The 20,103-nt window shown below is 41.9% G+C and overlaps 1 protein-coding gene across 11 annotated transcripts in view; it reads right to left on the bottom strand.

The window, feature by feature from the left end:
- The window catches only part of LTBP1 (latent transforming growth factor beta binding protein 1), a 367,328-nt gene that overhangs the window by 158,213 nt on the left and 189,012 nt on the right, over positions 1–20,103 (bottom strand). For all 11 annotated transcript variants that reach the window (XM_054567953.1, XM_054567945.1, XM_054567984.1 and 8 more), the window contains 2 exons: positions 19,567–19,841; positions 531–633 (listed from right to left, as the gene is read on the bottom strand). In XM_054567953.1, coding sequence (XP_054423928.1) covers positions 531–633; positions 19,567–19,841 — 378 coding nt within the window. The remainder of the gene's footprint in view (positions 1–530; positions 634–19,566; positions 19,842–20,103) is intronic.

Raw genomic sequence — 20,103 nt, forward strand, 5'->3', positions numbered from 1 at the left:
ACCTACAACAGAAGTTGTGGCTGTTAATAAAAATTTCACTTATAAACTTTATTTTTTTTCTTTATTTTTTTATTGCACTGTATTCCATTACCATTTATCCCCCTTATCCCCTCTTCCAGCTCCACTCGTCTCCCTCCCCCCAGCAATCACCAACTTTAACCTAAGAAATCACAACTGCACTGACTTTTTATAGGGTTTGAAACATTCAATAATTATCATTTTAAAAGCTATCTTCTTTTCACCACAGAAAATAGAGCCTGTTTTATATAGCACATCACATCTTCAAAGACTTTTTTAAAAATATGTAATCCAACTGAAGAAGGCCACTGATAACTGTGCTTATTTAAAAACAGAATGGGTATGAAACTTTTCTCTGATTTATAAGGTCCTTGGAAATGCCAACTATCGCATGATGTCCTAGAATTCAGTAAGGGGTCTTTGAAAGTGTAATGTCTCGCCATTAAAACAGAAGTCATGAGGAAACACACATGCTACGTTAACCTGCAAAGGAATGATGAAAAGTCACTTACACGGCTTCTTGGGGCATTTCTGGCATTTGTGAAAACCCCAGGAGGTCCCCACAGTTCCGCAGCAGTCCTCCTGCTTCGAAAGGCCGGGGAGCGCCTTGCCACACTGCAATGACGGGTGGAGAACACGCAGGTTAATCGAGTGCAGGGCGCCCAACTCTAGGGCACTGCTATGTTTCAGCCACATTGCAAAATGGTGTGGTTGTTATCAACAGAATTACAGTGATGGCGAAAACCTCTAAAACTTCAAAACAAAACACCATAGCAGAATAAGGACAACGCTGAAAAGAGCAGGCTTATTTTCCAGAGCTTCTTGCCATTGCTGGAGTCTTACGAAAATCTGTCACTGCTCAGAGCACTTAGTAAAACTTGTTTCCAATGACTTTTTTCTCTTAACAGATCCAGAAAACTTAAAAGATCAACATAAACTTTTACAATTTTAGTTTCAACTATCTGTTGAAATCTCTCCTGAGGATCATCAGGAAACAGAGCTATAAGGGCATGGCGTGTGTGTAAATCTTGAGAATGTGGCACAGGTCCCACTTACAAGAGGCTTCTGGCCTTCCTATAACACCATGGCCCAGGCAGGGAAAGCATAAAAGAGGACAATACAAGAAGTGGTTAGAGGCCAAGCCAGATCAGCTCTGGCAGAGGTGGAGGCTCAAGGCAGCCAAGCGGTCTGACCCAGGGAGGTCGGCCACACGAGGGAGACGCTGGCAGGTTTAAACAAGAGCAGAAGGCAGAAGAGCAGGGCTCAGAGGCTACTGGAATAACTCGAGCTGTCAAAGTAAAGGTCCATCTCATGACCTTGGCCAATCACGGGGGGTCAGAAGAGGCGGAGAGGCAGGGGCCTGAAGTGAGACCAACTCAATGGGGTCAGGAAGGGTCTAGGAAAACAGACCCTACTCTGTGTACCAATCCTGAGGGCAGCTGTACAGGGCAGGGGGGTGGAGGAGCTTGTGCCCACATCCCACATCTCAGGGGTCAGTCCCTCGGCCTCATCTGCCTCAACCTCTACAAAATCCTCTCAGCGGTTTCAAGAGTCATCTTTCCAAAGACGAATCTGATCACATTCCTCCACTGATGAAAAACCTCCAGTGACTGCCGTTGTCTGAAGACTGCAAACTCCCTGGCATGACATACAACAGCCGTCCCCAACCTTTTTGGCACCAGGGACAGGTTTCACAGAAGATAATCTTTCCACAGATGGGAGTGGGGGGCATGGTTTCAGATGATTCAAGCGCATCACATTCAAGCTCCCCTCCCGCTGGGCAGCCTGGTTCCTAACAGGTACCAACTGGCAGTCAGGAGGTCGGGGACCCCGACTTAGAAGATTCTTCCTATTCCTGCCTCAGACAATTTTTCTTTCTGTCCCCCCCTCATCTCTCTACACCCACCCTTCAGGCACACCCAAGGATGACAGTTTTCGAAACTGTCTTTCCAAAAGTTGTCTCTTCTCTCTCTAACGGGCCTCCCTTTGGTCCTTGCCCAGAGTAATTTTATCCCGTGAGCCCAACTCTGAACAACCACCACGTGAAGCCTCGTGTCTCCTCACTGTTAGCAAGTTCCTACCTCTTCTTCACGCCACGGCACTTTCTACACAGTTCCACAGCCTCCTCAATACATTTTAATTAAATGTAGATGTACCTCATTTATCTTCATATCCCAATACACAGTGCACATCGCAAATGCTGAAGGAAGGAAGGAAGGAAGGAAGGAAGGAAGGAAGGAAGGAAGGAAGGAAGGAAGGAAGGAAGGAAGGAAGGAAGGAAGGAAGGAACCAGCTGCTGTTCATCCAGGCAAGCAGGGGTTCTGTGAAAACCAATGGAAATCAGCAAATGCGCAGAGGTTAGTGAGCGGGACGGTGTGACAGAGCCTGGGCCGGTGGCGAGCCGCCGAGGGGCAGCCGGTGGTAGAGACCAGCCACCCGGCGGGCCTCTGTTCCACCGGGTCCAGGCGTGCAGCATTCGGGTTGAGGCTCTAAGTGTCCAAAGTGTAAAACGAAACCAGAAATGGCCCAGATAGGCTCATGAAGTTTTAGTTATATCATAGCTTCGACGTCTTTAGGTTTCTCTTTTACGGTTTTTAATGATTCTGACAGGATGTTGTGCGCTCTCCAAAACTGGTGCGCGCTGAGATGGAGAGGGAGAGGGCACATGTGCCCGGGATGGAGAAGGCACACACCGGCTGGATGCAGGCAGTACCCAGACGCCCGCAGCTGGACCACCGAAGGCTTAAGTAGGAAGCACAAAGCAAGGAAGGAGGACGAAGAAGCAATGCTCCAGGCATAAGGCTAGAAACAAACAGTGACGTTAAGAAAAAGTGATGGGGCTGAGAAGCACAGACTGGCGGTTACAAAATAGTCATGGGGATGTAAAGTACAGCATAGGAAATACAGTCAATAATACTGGAATAACTATGCATGGTGTCAGTTGGGTACTGGAAATATCAGGGGGAACACTTTGTAAAGTATATCAATGTCTAACCAGCATGTTGTACACCTGAATCTAATACCAAATAATATTGAATGTAATCTGTAATTGAAAAAAAAAAGCTGTTGAAAGAAAAAATTTTCTTAAAAAAAAGAACACAGAGGTTTCCACTGTTGCATTCTGCTGCCAAAGTGTGCTTATGGTTTATCTCCAGTTTTATCAATCAGACTTAAGCAAGACAGGGGTACCCATCGTATGCTGATCATTCTTGTACAAGGCTCTTTAGGTTCTTCTCTTAATCAAGCAAAACTCTCCACACTTGCTGATTTTACATGCTCAAAATCTTAGTGGCAGTTAAAATCCAATTTTCACCTTGGATTCCTAGAATGTTTTATTTGGTAGGGCAAAAACCAATCACTTCTCTCTACCAGGCCTCGAAAAAGGTACACGGTTTTCCTTACGGGCCTCAGGCCGCTTTATCCCGTGGCTTTGTTTTTGCAGGTCCACGGCCAAGAGCAGCACAAGCCATCCAAATCGATTAAATAAACGGCCATGTAGGTGGTACCATGACACTGTGTTCTTCTCAAAACTGGGTCTGCATCGTATGAGAAGAGGCTGCAAGGGGTGAGGCGGGCTTACAGAAAGGCACCGAGTTTTGTGCACACCCCTTTAGTTTTTAACCTAGGAGGAGCTTTCAATGTGCCATCAGCAACTTCACCTGAGAAATCTGTGTGGCCATACCCGGGGCTCTCACACATGTGACTGACTACTCAACACTACTAGGTCCTCCCCTGGATGTTGGAAATATCTAGAAGAAAAGAAGGTAGGGGAAGTGTTGTAAGTGCTGGCCATTTCTCTCCTCCATATCAAAAGGCCACATCAGAGAGAATCACGTAGACAAGGATGCTAGAATTCAGAATGCCCTTCTTCAGAGGGGAAGATTCTGCATCTCTATGACACATAATCACATGGACAGAGACTGATCCTGCCTGACTACATGTTTATGCCCAGACTGACTTGAGTTTTACAAGTTAAAAACACAAATGGAATTTCTCCTGTGTGAATCATTCACCACATTTTCAGAGAAAGCCAGTCTCTCATTTCAAGGCATACCTTGTGCATAAGCAATGCAGGAGACGTGTGCTAAATTTACAGCCCAATATTTAGCTATTTCAAGGCAGGGAAAAAAAAATCTGTCCTGTCACATGCTCAATGTGTTATAGCTCCTCAAAAAGTTCATACAGCTTCGTGCTGCAGGTGAGGGGACACTGGAACCCCGCATATTCATGTTAACTCAGCAAAGGCACAGCCCACCCAGAGCGGAGCAAGCAGAACAGCAAAGGTTCTGGCAACCAGGCTGCCTTCACCTCTCTGTGCGGGCTAGGAAAAGGCGGCCCTTCGGGATTCATTCTACACTAAGCAGCATGTAGGCTGGCCCCCCGCGCGCCCCCTCTGCTGGTGTGCTGTGCGGGTATAACCCAGCAGGGGTGTCCAACCTGTGGCCCACAGGCCACATGCAGCCCAGGATGGCTGTGAATGCAGCCCAACACAAAATTGTAAATTTACTTAAAACATTATGAGATTTTTTTTGTGATTACAGGTCACAATGTATTTAATATCTGGCCCAAGACAACTCTTTCTCCCAGTGTGGCGCAGACATGCCAAAAGGTTGGACACCCCTGCAAAGTGTTATAAGTGCTGGCCATTTGCAAGGCCTTCAGACACATGAAAAGAGTTCAGATATTTCACTAGTAAAAGGGTCACTCCATGAAGCTGGCCACCATATCAAGGACTAGAATTTAGTATTACTAATGAGTGCCCTTTAAAAAAATGGTAATATTGAAATATTCTTATGAATAATCTCTATCACTTATACATATAACTCATTTTATTATCATTATACAATGAAGGATAAAGTATTTTGAGTTTGGACAAAGACCATATTCTCAAAGAGAATATGGCAGTGAGTCAACAAGGAACAAATAAAACAAAATGTTAAAGGCGTATGGATTCTTTAAATGTTTCTAGAGAATGCACTGAAGTAATACATGAAAGAAGAGAATGCTGATTCATTGCAACTCCAGCAAGAGTACGCAGGACCATGTTTAGGCAAAAGTTGAAACAAGACAGTGACTCAACTGCTGTACTGGGGAGAAAGAAATTCCAAAGAGATGGAGCAACACTAGCTACACCAGGGACCACCACCAAATGGGAAAGGACCCTGGGATGGGTGGGTAGGGGGGGAAGAACAGACAAAGGCAGCCTAAACATAAAGGAACAGCGAGTGAGCGGGGAAGTCCGAGAACGAGGTGGAGTTGAATCCTGGAGTTTTCCAACTTGTGATTGGATTTGTAGGTCCAGATCAAAATTAATCAAAAGACAGGGAAAAAGAAACAACCAGTTTCTTTTCCCAAAGCAAAAAAAGTTTAGGGTTGCTTCCAGTTAAATATTTGGCATCTTCAAAGTAATGGCAAACACAGAAGAATAAAGATAAAGAAGAAAGAGGAGGAAACAATTAAGTGTTTTTATAAAAGTATAGTTTTTACACCTGGTATGTCTTCTCAAAAGTAAGTAAGAATTATTGGGATAGTATATTTGGTCATGGGGAGAAAAAGGAAGAAATTATATTTAAGATAAACATGATCAGTAATCATCAACGAACAAAAAAAAATTAAATTGAGTAATTATTAAAGGCCCATTAGTTATTCTTTTCCTCAAACAGCAGAAGGGACCTGAAGTTCAGCACAAATGAGCTATTTTTCCAAAAAGAGAGAGGTGTCCTAAGACAAAGCAAATGCCCAGGCATCTTCACATTCAGCAGAGTTGGTGTCTTATGAATTGAGAAATTGACCTTGCCACACAATCATGCTCCCTGCGGGCCCCCTGAATAGTGTAAGGACAGCAGTAGCTGAGTAAATGACAAGAGCATACCTTTCGAAGTTGGACCAACATGGGTCCAAATCCTCACTTTACCAAAGAGCACCTACATGACCACAGGCAAAACTCTCAACATTTGTCTACTTCCCTCTCGATAAAAGAGAACTAAAACTGTCCATTTGCACAGAGCTCTCAAGAGGGCTGAGACAATGCACAAGAGACAGAATCCCCACCAAACAGCCATACAGCCAGCATGCACCAGGCTCACACTCAATATTAGACTCCTTCCTCCAGGGTCCTTGCTTAAAAACCCAGGCCTATGTAACAAGGGGCCAAGGAATCGCAGTTACTTGATATACAATGCCCCAGAGTCAACTTATGAAGAAGTAATATGTAAGTAAATAATTTAGATATAGAAATAAGAAAAATAAGGTAGTCTTAGGATTTTGCTTGAAAGGCTTAGGTTTTCACACAAGTGCTCTGGCTAGGAAAGAAATGCTCAGAGAATAAATGCTGTGAAGGATTTGTAATTATATGGATTTTATTTTAATTCTACTCAAGAAGCATAATATGGTATCACTGAGTTATAATAATTCAACCAGTTAATATCAATGTTCAAGCAGCAGATGATTTTAATTTGGGGACATCAAGATCTTTCTGGTTATGCACTATGTCTTGGTGCCAGAAGACTGAGACTCTAAAGCCAAAATAGTGGAGCCAACTCTGCATCCCCTCCCCACAAGCATCCGTGACCCAATCACAAAACACTGGAGAACATGGCACTCCCTACCACAGATCACGGACAATATAACTGTCCTTTCATGATCATCTAGTGCTATAGACTGAGCGTTTGTGCGCCCCATCCCTCAAATTCATGTCATGTGATGGTATTAGGAGGCAGGGCCTTTAGGAGGTAACTGGGTTTGGATGAGGTCATGAGGGTGGGGCCCTGGTGACGGGATTAGTGTCCTTATGAGAAGATAAGACCAGAGCTCCTTCTCTCTGCCACAGTGAGGGCACAGCAAGTAGGGAGGTACCTGCAAACCAAGAAGAGAAACCGACCAGGAAATGAATCTGTTGGCACCTTGGTCTTCAGACTCCCCATTTCCAGAACTATGAGAAAATAAATTTGGGTTGGTTAAGCCACCCAGTCTATGGTATATTGTTATGGCAACCCGAGCCACCTTATACAGAAAGCAATGGTTTCTTGTGAATTCTCCATGCCCAGGAGATGGCCTAAGGGCTGGATGGAATAGTTGAAAGAACAATAGAGCAGAAATCAGAAGGCCTCAGTTTTGGTCCTCACGAACCACAAACTCAATACAAGATGTGAAGCAAATGAGCTTACTTCTCTGGACTTTAACATTCTCACCAATAAAATTTTAAGGCTAGGCTAACTGCTGATACTCACTGATGTGCCTAAAATCTATGATTTCACGAAGGCTCTAGTTCAGGGGTGATTTCCTGGGAGTTAAGGTGGAATGGTGTCCTGTGTCAGGGTGAACCTGTGAAGGTCAATGTTCCTTAAATGTCACCTGCTTACCTGGTTGATATACTAAAGTCCATGATGCCACCTGTTATCTAGTCCTAACCTCATACCCTGGCCTGGACCAACTGGATCAGTAATAACCAGAGTGAGCCTTTGAGCCTCTTCTTCTTTACCCTACCTCATGCCTACCCCTTTTCTGCCAGTCTATACTTAAAAAAAAAAAAGAAAAGAAAAGTAGCCCTATCTTCCTGAAAGTCATCATGGCTCTTCGATGGCTCCTTTATAGATTGTACTATAATGACTAATTACAATGAATTACATATTATTATTGTCAATAGGAAAAATATCAGAAATGATTCAAGACAGTCATGGAGACACAGATGTTGCTGGCCTTGAGCTGTGACCCATTATAAAGTCACATTATGGCCCCTGCAGTGTCTCATAAATTATTCCACCTGTGCAGTTGTCATGCTCACCCCCACCCACACCCAGAAGTATCTTATTCCAATGTTCTGCCATAAAACTTTGAGGTATTCTGGCAAACAGAAGTTACAACCTCAGTACAATGAATCTGGCTGAGGGATGTGCATGACATTTTTGGAAATCTTGGACCACTTTTCATAAAAACAAGAATGAGGTTCCCTATGGGGAAAGTTCCACTGTATGTAATGCATTGGATTAATCCAAATTTCTGTCACAGCTCTTCTTTGTTCCTATCATCAGTCTTTTTGCCATGATATAAACACATCTCTCCTCTGGCAAAGTGACTTTGCCCATCTACTGAGCAAAATGGTAGTTCTTCTAGCCTCTAAGCCAACTATGGCTCCAAACTGAACTGGAAAACCCCATGAGAGCTCTTCAATGTCCATGTACTAGAACATTAAATATGTTTATATCCGTGTGCCAATAAGAAAGAGGCTCCAAATCTCTGAACCCTATCACTAATGCAGCTACGGCCACATTATTTGATCAACTTGTTCTAAAGGCCTGTTGTCATAAAGGAGAATATTGTACGATGGAGCTCTGGCAAGCTAACAAGCATTGTCTCATAAGAAGAAGAGGAAAATGCTTAAATACTTCCAGATTTTCTAAAAGAACTTGTAAAAAATTTGCTTTGGCTTGAGCAGAACATTCTTTATAAGCAAGGTTTTAAAAAAAAAATCCACCCAGCTTTCTTTTATTAGAGTAATTAAAACAATGTTAGGTATTTTGGGGTATCTTATACAACCATAATCCTCTGATATTTCAGGCTATTGATTTTATAAAGTATCGACTGTGACTAGGGCATTAACTGCTGGAAATGTATCCCCATCGATTTCTGAGAGTGTATTTGTTTAAAGCCTGCTGAAGCCAAACCATGGGCTTCAAGGAATTCCAGACAACTACTTTAGTTTATGAAATGGTATTTTAAAAGTTACACTAAGGCAAAAAATGGTTTTAAAGTACCATACAGAGGGAAAAAATTCTTAAGTGTGAAACTTCTGAGTTGACATCTTTTCTTAAAAAATGGTTGAATTTGGGCTGCCTTTTTTCTCCACTTCTACCATGATTTGAGCATTTCAATAGTCAAGTGTACCAGGTTGTGATATATGTGTCTTGCTATTCTTAAATTGCAAAAAGAGTAACTAAGTATTGTCATGACTGTATTTCTGACATGCTAAGTCCTATTAGCCATTCCTTGCAGCAAAACAACACAAATCACATCATAAATCCTAATACTACATGGTGAAAATATAAAATTTATTTTAAGTTCCATTACCAAGAATGTGTCTAAAAAAGATATATTTGTATTGAGCGAGGAAATAAAGATGGGCATACAGGCATGGCTGCTATTATTATGGCAACCAGATTACTCTCAAATTATAAGCATAAAGACTCATTTCCCTAATGCTTATTTCTACAACTGTTATGAGAGAAGTTATTCTATATTAAACTTCAATGTCTGCCAGTTTCCTTTTTGTCTATGCAGAGCTACTGAAAGGAACAAAAACCACTTTGGACCTCACAGCACTATGTAAATTATAACGCGTGCTTCATTTGGTTAAGCTTTCAGTTTTTTGTGTCTTATCCAAGTACACAGAACTCAAAACTAATAATTACTTGTGGTTTGGTCGCAAGTAGTGCAGATACACTGAATGCCACAATCACATGAATAGCTTTTTCTAGTTCTCTGCAAGCAGGGAATCAAGCCTGTCTTGACCGTTGCTCTGCCACTTGGCAGGAATATTTACAACTCACCCCCGAACCACTTGCCTCCCTCCATGTCGCAGCTCCCTAACTGTATGAATCAGCTTGGGTTGCTATGACAACATACGACACCGTAGACTGAGACAGAGGTGGGGTAGGGCGGGGGCTTGAACAAGAGACATTCATTTCCTCATAGCTCTGGAGAGTCAAAATTCAAAATCGAAGCACGAAGCAGAGTCAGTTCCGGTGAGGACTCCCTTCCTGGCCTGCAGAGGGCCGCCACCTTGTTGTGTCCTCAACATGGCAGAGACAGCAAGCTCTCTGTGTCTCAAAAGGACACTAATCCCATTGTATCAGGGTCCCACCCTTATGACTTCATTTTATGTTATCTTCCTATAGACTATTGGGAAAGACAGTCACAGTGGAGTTAATGCTTCAACATGTGAATTTTGAGCAGGACCACAGTTCAGCCATACCCTTGCCATAAAACTAACAAGGAGGCAGGGCCATGGGATTCATTCCGTACAACGGACTGTGGGAAAAGTACTGCGTGTCCCTTGCTGTACCTCTCTTCTCCTGCGGCTGCAGGCACTGGGGAGGCTGCACAGTCTCGGTAGCACGGCAGTGACATGGTGAAACCACCGGCAGCCTGGGTCCCTGAGAGATGTGTAGCACACGGCCCCCACTCACCTGCTGGACATCTAGTGTGTACGGAATGGAAGCTTTTGTCGTGTTTATTAGTACAGCACACCCGAGCCTAAGCTGACGAACGCTCGTATATTTACCAACTACTCCTCTGTGCCCAGCGCAGAGCTCCGTGCATAAGAGCCCTGCCCTAATGAAAAGGACAAGCTTATGGAGAAGAGAAAAAAGGCAAAATATCAACAACTTTAAGAGTTCAAAATGGTCTGACTGGATTAAAATGCAGCAAGAAGTCAGGGAGGAGAGAGCAGTCTGGGTTGGAGGGGGACTAGAAGGTCTTTGGGGGGCGCTGGCACCTGAGAGGCACCTCTCAAGCCCGGGGGGATTTGAGAGATCACTCTACGTGTTGACTGTATTTTACACTTGCACAGTTTGCTCTGTGCACAGATCCTGTGCATTTGTTAGTATCAGTGGCGCCAAAGGATGTGGAAAAAGAGGATGTTGAAATCGTCACAGTTAGAGGACCATGGGGCTAAAAGAGTCCTCTCAGCCAAACCAGTTATTTGTAAAATAAAGAAACTGAGGGCCAGAGAATGGAATGGTGTGTTTGCCAAAATGGAAAAAAGAGCTATCGACTTGGAAATAACAACACAAGTCTGTCCCTACCTCTGCAAGTCTCAAGTTTCACTTAAGTAAATGGGAGACAAGAATACCTACTTTTCCTTGTTTTGAAGTTGTTCTGTAGGTCAAGTAAGGTCATAAATTTGAATGTTCTCTATCAGCTATCAATGTTATAAAAATACACTGTCTTACTAAGATGACTGCCCCCAAACCACAAAATGTTAAGACCATTTTCTTTTCTTTTTCAATCTTTATTGTATTTTTTTCATTACCTTTTAGTTTTAACAACTCTGTTAAAGTTTGCACAATCAAAACCAGTCCTCTTCAAGGTGATCACCTTGGAGGCACTGCTGCCTTTGTTCAAACTATTTAAAACTCCTCTGTCTGGATTTCAGAATTCTCTTCAGGGCTAAAGGCATGTTATTTTAAACATCCTCAATGGTGGCAAATCAATGCTCCCGGAAGGCTGAATTGAGCGCTGACAGTTTTGGACTCATTGAGGACACAGTGTAATAAATGAGGGAGCCACAGGAGAACAAAGACAGACGAATGTTTCTGTGCCACTCATGAGCTGGCCCTGAAACAATTCTTCAGAAACAGGAATTTCCAAGTTGTTTCTGTAACAGCAGTATGACTAGAGCAAATGCACAGTCTCATAAAGAGATGCTGTTGCAACAGACTCTCCAATTTTATATATAAATTCTTTTAAACACAAAGAGACAAGAGGAGAAAGCAAAATGGAAGGAAAAAGAAATGGGACTATCATCAGGGCAGGGGAAGGTGCAGGGTGGAGGAGAGCAGTCAGTCACTTTGTTGTCTTGACACAGGGCGATGATGCCGCTTTCACTACAATTTTATGGGTCAGATTCCAGAGGGCTGGGTGGGGTTTCTTTTTGGTTTTGGGGGGTTTTTTGTTTGTTTTTTAGTAAGCCAAATGATTCCACTTCATCTGAATAAAGCTCAATTCCAAAGCATCATGGAGACAATGCCAAGAAACAACATCAGACCCTAGAAATACCAGCTGTGACTCTTTAAACACTTGTAATTCATAGAGCCTAAATCAACCATCAATTCAAGCCATGGTCTCTTAAAACTATTTCCAACATGCTCAGAACTATCATCTTCTCTCAAATGTCAATTCCACAGGATCCTGCCACTTTGTCAGTATCAGAAATGATGTAACATACTTCCACTCTGAACTGCCCTATAATTATTTCCAATGCCTGTTCTTCTGCAAAAGCAAGACTCTAATTATTAATAGGTATATTACTTTAGTGAGTCCTAGAGGTATAAAATACAGAAATCTGATATCTCGTGTCATGATAAAGGCATTTCCATTGCCAATAAAATGGAAAACGTCTGAGAGGATGGGCGTGGGAAGGACCAAAGAAGCATGAACTTGTTCGCGTATGAAACAAGTCAGGAGAAGTGAACACGCGAAGCTGACGCTGGTCTCGGTAAAGACGGGCTATCAGGCGGTAGGAAGGGTAACGTCTGGGTCATCACCCATTCTCTGAAGTGCTCTACTTCAGTTCTAAGAATCTGTATTTTGATTATCCTAACAGCTCAGTCCCACATTCTCAATCCAAATAAAGCTAGCAGGCCTCCCCGCCGCTTGGCAGGAGCCCCGCAACCTGCAGACGTGTTCCCTTTCACATGTGGCGTTTCCCCCCTTGGATCTAATCCCTGTCTTCACTGATCGTTCCACTCCAAGGGATAAGGCCCCTGCACGAAGCAGCCTGGCCGGGCTTTCAGAGCAGGACCTCTCACTGTGTCACGCCTGTGGCGACACCTCTGCTGTTGACACAGGTAAGGTTTGGCACGGATGGCCATTGGAGAGCCACTGGAGACCACCAGACTCACTAACACTCAATCAAGTGTTTCTAAGATTGTGCCAAAGGAGTGTTTACGTGAGACACTGAAGTAAAACCCAGATGGCCCAGGAAGGGCCTGGTGCTAACGGCTTGCTCCACCTGAAGGAGGCCACGCTTCAGTGAATTCCATCAGCACGCCCTAGCAGGGCTCTCTGCTCACGGGGCAGGCAGACAACCACTAGCTCCGGCCCCGCCTTCCTCACCTGGGAGCACGTGGCTGGGGAAATGGGTAACACACGCACCTGCTCGCCCAGCCTGGCTGACTCAGCGCTCTTTCCCACATAAAGTGCAATGCATGCGTGAGAGGCTAAGTCTCTAGTAAGTGTTTTATAGTTATTCTTTCCTTACACTTCTCATCTAGGTATGTCATTTTTGGTCTCCAGATAGGGAAATAACCCGTGTGAAAGTGCTACAATAATTTTGGCATTATCCCCGTCAGAATAAAGCGATTATTTCATCACAGTTTTAAGCCTCACCTCAGTAATGCTCTTACAGTCAGAGCCGGGGGTGAGGGGTGGGGGTCTTTGAAAATTAAAGGACAGGATTCCAGGCAGGACTTATTATCTCAGCTCCCTTAATTGAGTACTAAATTCATTTTCCATCACTGGGCGAGATTTTGAACGTCTACAGCCCATCTCTGCATCTACATCTGCATCTATTCATCTCTCTATATTTTTCCGGCCATGTGGAATTGACAGGCAAGCCATCTGTTTCCCTACTCTCTCATTGGCTTCTGTGTGGTGAAAACCAAGAAATATTTTTCTTCAAAGTCCAGTGACAGAAGTGTGGAGACTTTTTTTAAAAAGTACTTTCAGCCATGTAATTAGGATAGTTTCCACTTCAATGAGCTCACACGTTCCTGTTAATTTCTCCACAATGCTTATTTTTAAAAAAAAAAAAATTCTTTTTTTAAACAAAAGCTAAGTGCATCTGGCCCTTCAGAATTGTGTGTATGTGTGTGTTCCAGTGCTAAGGTTTAGAGCTTGATGATGTTATTGAATTTATCTGCCAAGAGACCTATCTCCAATTAAATAATCTTTTTCTCCAATGGCCCATTCTATTTCCACTCTTCCTGTCCAAAAAGAACTGTTGGAACAACTTCTGAAAGTTCTAAGGGGATCCCAAACAGTTCTCATGTCACTTTAACTCTGTTTTGCCCCAGGTCTTATTATTTATATGACCAATAATTAAAAGAAAGAAAGGCTTTTCCAATGGTTTTACGATGTCACATCAAGTACTGATCCTTTCTTCCTAATCCACATAAAGATTAGTTTCTTCTATAGAATATATATTATGGAATTTAATCTTCGAATTCATTTCTTATTGGGTTTTTTTTTTCTAGTAATGTTATGGGGGATTTTATGGTTGCAAATTATAAGGGTGGGTTTGTGTATTATTTGATCTTTATCGTGTAAGAGTGCTGTACTAAAAATAAAAATATCTTCTGTTTACATTTTTTTCAAGTGTTCCAGTATTTTTGCTCTTCTTAGTTAACTCAGGTATTTAGATGTGGCATTTTCTGGTCTTTTGGCATTTGCAATAGGTCTTGAAGAATATTTTTTTGTCTCGTCTTACAATGCCTATGACTAATGAAGAAGCGTGTGCCCCGCTTCCCCTTAACAAGAAAGCATGTGATTTCACAATCAGGCAATGGCAGACCCAACATGGAAGCTGGACCTCGAACCCTACACCATGATCCTGACCTCTTCAAGGACATCTTTTCATACCATCTGACAACATTAAGTAACTAGAAATACTTATTTCCAGCAATTGGGCAATAAATAAAACATGTTTGAAACAATCAAAAACTCAGATGCCAAACAAGTTTCAAATTTAGATCACAGCTTAAAGCAAAGAGTACCTTGCACAGTGAGAGAGGCGTACATGTATTCAATGCCCCTGTGGCGCAAAAATAGGTTAGAGGGATATTTTGTGAAATTTGGCTACTTCTTATTGACAAACACTAGCATGGAAATGTTCAAATCTTAATTACATGAAAACATGAGACTATCCTGAAAGTAGCTGGTAATTGTAACTACTAGAGATATAATTCTATCTTGACCTCTGCAGGGAGCAAACCAAAATGTTTTCAGATATACACGGTGGACCCCCGTCCCTCCAGGTGGCACAGATACCTAACTCTGACAAAGCTGTCTCTTGTCAAGTACTTGAAACTTGATTTACATCCAAGAATCCCGTTCCTCTAAGCCACCCCATATATTTATTCATTCCTATTCTTTTAATACTTTCAGGTAAATTTAATGATGTCTGTACCCATTCCAATTCACATAAAAATCAATATTTTCTATGATATTCAGAACAAGACATTATTTTTAGGACTCTGACAGATGGAACATCATTTTCTACAATAGGAAGGATACCCACTAAAGGTATCTTGACATACTCTGTCAAGGTGAAAAACACTATAGGTATTTCCAATTCCATTATTCCTGCTCTTTTCTCTTTATATACATGCCCAAGAAATGTCCTCTGTTCTCACACATCTAACTATCATCATTAGATCTAGTCACTGACCACTGAGTTTTTTCCATTAATCCTCTCTCCCTCTGCCACTAACATAGCATTGGAGTCCCTGACTGATGATATCCAATGATACGCCATTTTGATGTCAATCAAGAATGAGGCTGCTTAAAACAAGATGCAGCTACTCATCCTCACTCACTACCCTCCCCTAAGGGCCAGTTAATCACTCATAGCGAGCATTTCTCTGATTCCTGAAGCAAGGAAATTCAGAATAGTCCAACTCATCACCATCTTTTTCTTCACAACAGCCCGTAATCAAATCCTGATGCTTTCTTCTTCACAAAAGCCCTTATTGTCATCTCTTTATTTTCAACTTTTCTCCTGGATTGGACCCTGGTCGTTTCACTACTGGACCAAAGCCACTTCTCTTCCCTGATCCCCTCCTGTCTACCTCACATCTACCCACTCGCCCTATTCACTCACGAGATAAACATTCTAAATTCTTTCCTAAAATTTCATTTACTATATTAAAGTTACAACTGTTCAGTTCAGCTTAAAATTATATTATTCCGCAGGCATATCTCGGAGATATTGCAGGTTCAGTTCCAGGCCTCCACAATAAAGCAAATACTGCAATAAAAGCAAGTCACGTGAATGTTTTGGTTTTCCAGTTCACATAAAAATTATATTAATAATATCCTGTCATCTATCAAGTGTGCAATAGCAAAATGTCTAAAAATATCTTAATTACAAATACTTTAACATTAAAAAATGCTAATCATCATTTGAGCCTGTTACAAAAGCAATGCCGATAGACTTGCTCAAGGCAGGGTTGCCATGAATCTTCAATTTTACAAAAATTCTGTACCTAGAAAGCACAATATAATGAAAACAATAAAAGAAAGAATGCCTGTATTTGTACATCCAGAAAATTTTAACCTTCCTCTTTTTTTATAAGAAAATTTAAGATATGCTGAGCTATCCAAAGAGTGCTACATGATCTCTCATAGATCCACTTCTCATAGGCAACAACTGTTTCGCAATATTTGTGTGAATTCGTTTGAACATTAATTACAGACATCATGGCATTTTACCCCTAAAATGTTCAGCATTTACCTCTGAAGAACAAGGCCGTTGCCCCACAAACCCTAACACTATGATCACCCTTAAAAAATTAATAATTTTGAAATGTCACCTAATATCTAGTCCAAACTTAAATTTCCCCAAGTGCTCCCAAATATCTTTTAGAGGTTTTTTTTTGTTTGTTTGTTTGTTTGTTTGTTTTAAAAGCCACAATTTGTTTGTTTATTCATGACATTTGTTGTTGTGACTCTTTAGTTTCTTTTCTAGAAAAGTCATTCTACTTTTTTCCCCATTACAGTTTTTTTTTGTTTTGTTTTTTTAAGGAATCAGGCCACTATACCCTATGTTATGAGTCTATCTGATGGCAATGGGCAGGGGTGACATTTTTAGCTTGTTCCCTTACCCTCAGGGCTCCCTGTAAGCTGGAAGTTAGCTATAAAGGCTTGAGTAGACTCCGGTTAAACATTTTTGGCAACAATACTTTTAGGGTGACATGCAAACTTCATACTGTATCACATCAGGAGGCACATAACATTGGTTGTCCCACTTTTAATGACTCTGAGTTTGAGCACTTGATCAAGGGGACTTCATGCTCTTTTCACTCTGCCATCGCGCCGTCCGCCTGCCTCTAGGCCTCGGGTGTCTGAGGCCTCCCGTCTGCGCAGACACCTGCCAGGAATCCCAGCTACTACCCATCTCCAGCCTCTCAGGCTCTTCTTCCTTGCCCGTGTCTTGCCAAGTTCGCTTTCTCTGTTTCATTGCTCTCCCCCTTTTCTCTGTGAGTTTGGATTCCTAACCAATCACCCGTTTCCCTCTATCATCCAAGCAACTGGTGAAATTCTACTCCCTGGAGCTTCCCTGAATACATTGATCACAGTTCATGCTGGGTTCTCAAACCCAAGCTCACTGCCTGATTAGGAGAATGTGCACAGAAACAAGGGCTATTTCTGCCCGATTTGTTTCGTATATGCCCTCTTACTGCAACACAGAAACATAGATGCTTACTGATAAGTCTATGGCGTTAAAAGCCTCAGTAGTCAAAATCGGCAGCTAATTAGACTACTCCCTTGAGCAAAGCACTAGTGAGCATTTATGCAGTTGTTTTTATTTAAAATCTACCTATACTTCCCTCTGCAGCTATGTATATAAGCCAACCATAGCAAGAAAACACAAGTGTTTGCAAACATCTTTGTAGGATACAACCTATATACTATTAACTATTGGCCAGTAATGTATTTTTTAATGCCTGGAACATCCTACCTGCACTAATTAATTGGGCAGCTATAGGCCCCCAGAAACATGTCTCACCAACAGGAAGACAAACATGTATACTGAGAACATTTTCTGAAAACAGGACTTATTTTGAAGCTTCATATTGGTGACTACACAGGCAAAAGGAATTAAGAATAGAGATCCCTGTCTGGATCACTCAGACCCAAAGTCAGAGAGCCACGCAGATAAGGCAAAAGTGTTCCACCAAGTTTGAATTATGTAAGTAACTCCACCAATTAGCCAATTCATTTCGATTATATAGCCCAGCTTAGGCTTAAAAGTAAATCATTTAAAAATCTTTTTTAGTTAGCAATCATCTGCCCAATATTACGCAAGAATAACAAGTTGTGAATACTTCATTTTCTTGCTTTTTATCATCTGTGTTCCAACTTGGAAACTGGGGAGAAAGGCACTGGGCACACAGTTTTAAAAGGATCTGCTTTTTCCTGTCTCATGACCAACCTAAACTGGAATGACTAAACAATGCAAATGGCACCAAATCCATCCTCTTGCTCCAAGGCTGGTCCAGGACAAAATTGTGAGGTGTGCGAAGTTTATCTTCAGCCCCAGTGCCCCTATAAAAAGCTGCTCTTAGCACAAGAATCCAGACTTTACTTCTAAGCTAAATTTAACATGATGCTGTCCCTTCTCCCAAAAGTGTTTGCTTAAACCTGGTCCTCAACTGACAAATGAAAAGCTGTGGCAAGTTTGGGTGCCATTTCAAGCCTCTGCAGGCAGACATAGGTTGTGTTTGGAGAGCTCAAGCCTTTCCTGTCTTCCTGAAGTTACATGATACAAGTAATCACCGACTCTGACTATTATTAAGTTTGACACTATGGATAGACAGTTCTCTTCTAAGCAGATATTTGCATAGCTCCGTAACAGTTGCAAAGCAGTGCTCATGTTGCCTTGTCTAATCTTAACAAAGCCCATGTTCTTGTCTCCACCACACAGATAAGAGAGCTGGGCTGCTGCCACCAAGTCCTGGGCCCATGACTCTAGCCAAGATCTTCCAAGCCCATAGGGGTGCACTTTCCATTCAGGTCTACAAACCAGTTCTGCCTTCTTCCCCTGGGAGAAAGGTGGTAGTCCTACCATGGACTTGCCCAGTACCTAAAAGTATTTTCCAGGGTTCTAACGCAATAACAATGGATTCTTATTACCCCAAAACGTTTCACATACACAATGTTTTTTCAATATTCAGCTAAGGACAGAGATATAATAAATGTGCCTCACCTACCCTTCTTACTTGGTGCTGAAACCAGAATCAGATGACAAGAGGAGAACCACAGGACAAAGCTATGCCATTATCACAGAATCCTAAAGCAAGCAGCCAGCAACAAGTGATTTGGGTGAAAAAGCGGATATTTTGTTGTCTTCACTATCTTTCAAGGATAAGTTTTAAAGAAAAACCAGCCTTGTCCTTCTTTTTGATATAGATAGAGGCCTAAGGTTACACGTAAATCCAGTGATATTTAAAATGCACTTCAGTGATATTTAAAATGCACTTCAAACAACTTAGTCATTGTCATTCTAGTTATGAGTTTTTGTAAGAAAAAAAGATGACAAATTGCTATTGCATTCAAAACTTGACTACACCTATCAACCTGGAACTATTGTGAAAAGGCCTAAGTATTTTTTTAAAGCTTTGCAGAATACACAAACTTTTCAGTTATGTTTGTGAACAACACAATCATGAACAACAATCATGAAAAATATGAACAACAATCATGGACTTCCAGCCATATTTCTGGAAATTCACTACTTAAAATTATTTTATAGATCAATAGTTGGCAAGCTTTTTCTGTAAAGGGCTTTGCTGACCATATTTTAGGCTTTGCAGCTCATAGATCACGTTGAAACTAAGCAATTCTACCATCAAGAGCATGAAAGCAGGACAGGCGCTATGTAAATGAATGGATGTGGCTATGTTCCAACCAAACTTTATTTACAAAAACAGGCCCAAGGCTGCGTTTGCCAACCCCTTCCACAGAAAATCATTTCACCAAGTCTGGCTTTCCTGTTAAAATGAGACCTTTTCTAGAAAGCATACAAACAGACTGGGCAATGGTGCTTACCTGTGACCCGATAGTTTCCTGGAAGCACCGGCCAAGCTGGGTCTTAGCAGCCACGGGGTAGACATGAGGAATGACTTGCTGGTGGGAGTATGTGGAATGGACTGTCTGGGTCTTCTGGACGGGATGTCCTTGGTAAGAGATTTGGGACTGGCCTGGTTGGGCATCTTTTACCTTCTGGCCTGTTGGGCCATCGATTCTTGAAACCTGATGTATCTGGACGGAAGCCTCAGGAGGGTGCTTCACGTGGATATTGACTATGTTGGGAGGAAATTTCACTAAAACAGATTGGGAGGAAAACTTGTCAATCATGAATAATTAACATGTGCGTCAGCATGAAAGTGAATTTTACACACTCATATATACTGACATGCATATATAGCATACATAGGATAAATTATACATATATAATGTATATACATATTTGCTGCACAGCCATCAAAATGAGGGAGCACAAAAAGGGTACACTTAAAATAAAAATTAAACCTGAATTTATATATTTAAAAAAATACACTAACTATAAAGAGAAAGCAAAACCTC

This window comes from Pteronotus mesoamericanus, unplaced genomic scaffold (genome assembly GCF_021234165.1).
Source record: "Pteronotus mesoamericanus isolate MK-2021 breed Mesoamerican mustached bat unplaced genomic scaffold, CSHL_Meso_final contig_101, whole genome shotgun sequence".
Classification (NCBI taxonomy): domain Eukaryota; kingdom Metazoa; phylum Chordata; class Mammalia; order Chiroptera; family Mormoopidae; genus Pteronotus; species Pteronotus mesoamericanus.